This window comes from Sparus aurata, chromosome 17 (genome assembly GCF_900880675.1).
Source record: "Sparus aurata chromosome 17, fSpaAur1.1, whole genome shotgun sequence".
Taxonomy (NCBI): Eukaryota; Metazoa; Chordata; class Actinopteri; order Spariformes; family Sparidae; genus Sparus; species Sparus aurata.
The window spans coordinates 1,300,417-1,302,586 of record NC_044203.1 but is presented as its reverse complement, the minus strand read 5'-3'; the positions used below and the strand labels follow the sequence as shown (position 1 = coordinate 1,302,586).

At 37.2% G+C, this 2,170-nt stretch overlaps 1 protein-coding gene across 1 annotated transcript in view; it reads left to right on the top strand.

Moving 5' to 3' along the window:
• The first annotated feature begins 791 nt into the window (after positions 1-791).
• The window catches only part of cndp1 (carnosine dipeptidase 1), a 23,089-nt gene continuing 21,710 nt past the window's right edge, over positions 792-2,170 (top strand). Inside the window, exons 1-2 of the mRNA XM_030394777.1 lie at positions 792-917; positions 1,709-1,819. Coding sequence (XP_030250637.1) covers positions 1,709-1,819 — 111 coding nt within the window. The 5' untranslated portion in view covers positions 792-917. The remainder of the gene's footprint in view (positions 918-1,708; positions 1,820-2,170) is intronic.

Here is a 2,170-nt window from a genome sequence, read left to right as displayed (position 1 = left end):
CTCGTAATTCTTGCCAACTGGAAAGAAATGAAAAGCGTTGATTATTTCTGCAAATTCAAATGTAAGCTTCAAACTAAGAACCATTGTAGATTAAGTTGCACTTATCAAAAATGATGCAATTTTAGGGAAGATTTGAAACAGGTAGTTTTTATACCTTTGGTTTTTTTTTCTCTTTTTATTCCTGTTTTCATTGTCACTGTGATTAGTCCTTATCTTTATGGACAATGACAAGCTGTCAACTCCATGAAAATAGAATAGTGCAATCAGGCACATATGCACACAGAAGTACCAGTTGCCTAAAAGCTTTGGTCTTTTCACCCCTGAAAAGTTTGATTTTAATGTGACAAATCCCCCTCTTGTCCTGTCTCACAGTGGGACACAGAAAGAGACAGGAAGTTTTTACCAAGGACAATTTATTCAATGAACATGAGGAGGTGATGGGATTAAATATTTTCAGACAAACCTGCCGTGGGGTTATAATCTTATATAACTGCATGTCAACTAGGAATGCTTGCTAGTAGCTAAGCATTAAGTTCTGCACAATGGGGGTCGTGCCTAATATAGACCTTGAAAAGCTGCTCTATTTTTGTGTAACCAGGGGTTTGCTTGGAGATTCCAAAACACAGAAAACAGGAATTTGTTCATACACCACACAACTTTTGTTCCTGCTGAACCCCGGTGAGCACTGCTTGAGCCTGGTCAATAGATTGAGTGTAATTCTTGTGCCTGTCAGCAAGAATAAAGATAATTTGGCAGCTGTCTTGGCATTGTGTCAGGATTAGGGTTCACTGTGTGACCCCGGGGCCCATTAGGAGGGTGATAAGGGAGGGTATATAAACGTCCAGCAACAGCACAGGACCACAGTCTGCCTGCATGGAAAGACTGTCACACTCCTTCAGCACAGACAGAGAGACAAGGTAAGACCAGAGGCCATGTACAGTGTTGGTGTTGTGTGTGATATACTGTGAGTGTAGTGTTATGTCAGCGGATGAGTTGATGAATTATAGATTTTTTTAAGACCTGAAAAGGTGTTTACATTTTGTAATAATACTATAATTGCGGATGACGTGCTTTAAAGATTGATTTTTTTAGTGTGAATATTCTTGACTTTGAATGATTAAAACAAGATAAATGTGTTGATCTGGAAACAATTTAGATAGACTAGCCTACATTACTTTTTCCTGGCTTAAAAAACCATTAAGACTAATGATCAACAGAAAAATAATTGGCAACCATTTTGACAGTCGATGAATGTTTTCATTCATTTTTCAGTAAGAAGTAGTGAAAGTCTGTAGTTCCAGGCTCTTTGTCATATATCATTGTAAATGTAATATCTTTGCGTTTAAGTGAAACAAAAGGAGAGATTTTGAGAATTAAACTTGGACTGAGTGAAGGACAACAGGCTTTTGCACAATGTTTTTCACATTTTATATAATGGTTGATTAAATAATCGGTAGATTTGAACCAAGAACAAAAATAGCTTCAATTAGAATAAACAAAAAATATTATAGGTACATTTCACAAAAATGTTAATAATCACAACATTTCACAGGCTTTTTGGTGGTTTAGGTTGTGCTAGGGGAATCTGAACTAACATCTTTAACCTACAGCTCTGATATCTGTCTGGTCAGATATACTCTGATGCAGTTGAAACCTTTTATACAGCCATCTGCAGTTTGAATGATTCAGTTTCTAACTCTCACAACAGATGGACTTTTTAGTTCTGCCCGCCATCCTGCTGGTCATTTCTACTGTTCATGCTTTCCAGTATACGGAGCTGGTGCGTTACATCGACAGCCATCAAGAAGAATATGTGGAGGTACAAAATCTTCTTTTTCCTTTAGTTACATTTCTAAGAGTCCAAGCACTAGAAATGCTCTTTTTTTTGTGAACATTTTTAAAAGGGATTTAAGACTGACATGACAAAGTCATAACCACGACATCAGTCATTAAACGTGAAGACATATTTATGAATCATTTAGTGTCATGTGATCGAGTGTTTGGGTTAAATGACCAAATGACATTCAATAACAACAGTCATAAACGTTCCATCGTGTTCATGACGGTGTCAGACTTATGCGTGCCATGTTTGTCTCATGCACCTTCGGCTCTAGTTTCACCATTGTTTTTGTTGGGCCAGAATTATCTACACCACAGATTGTAAATCCTA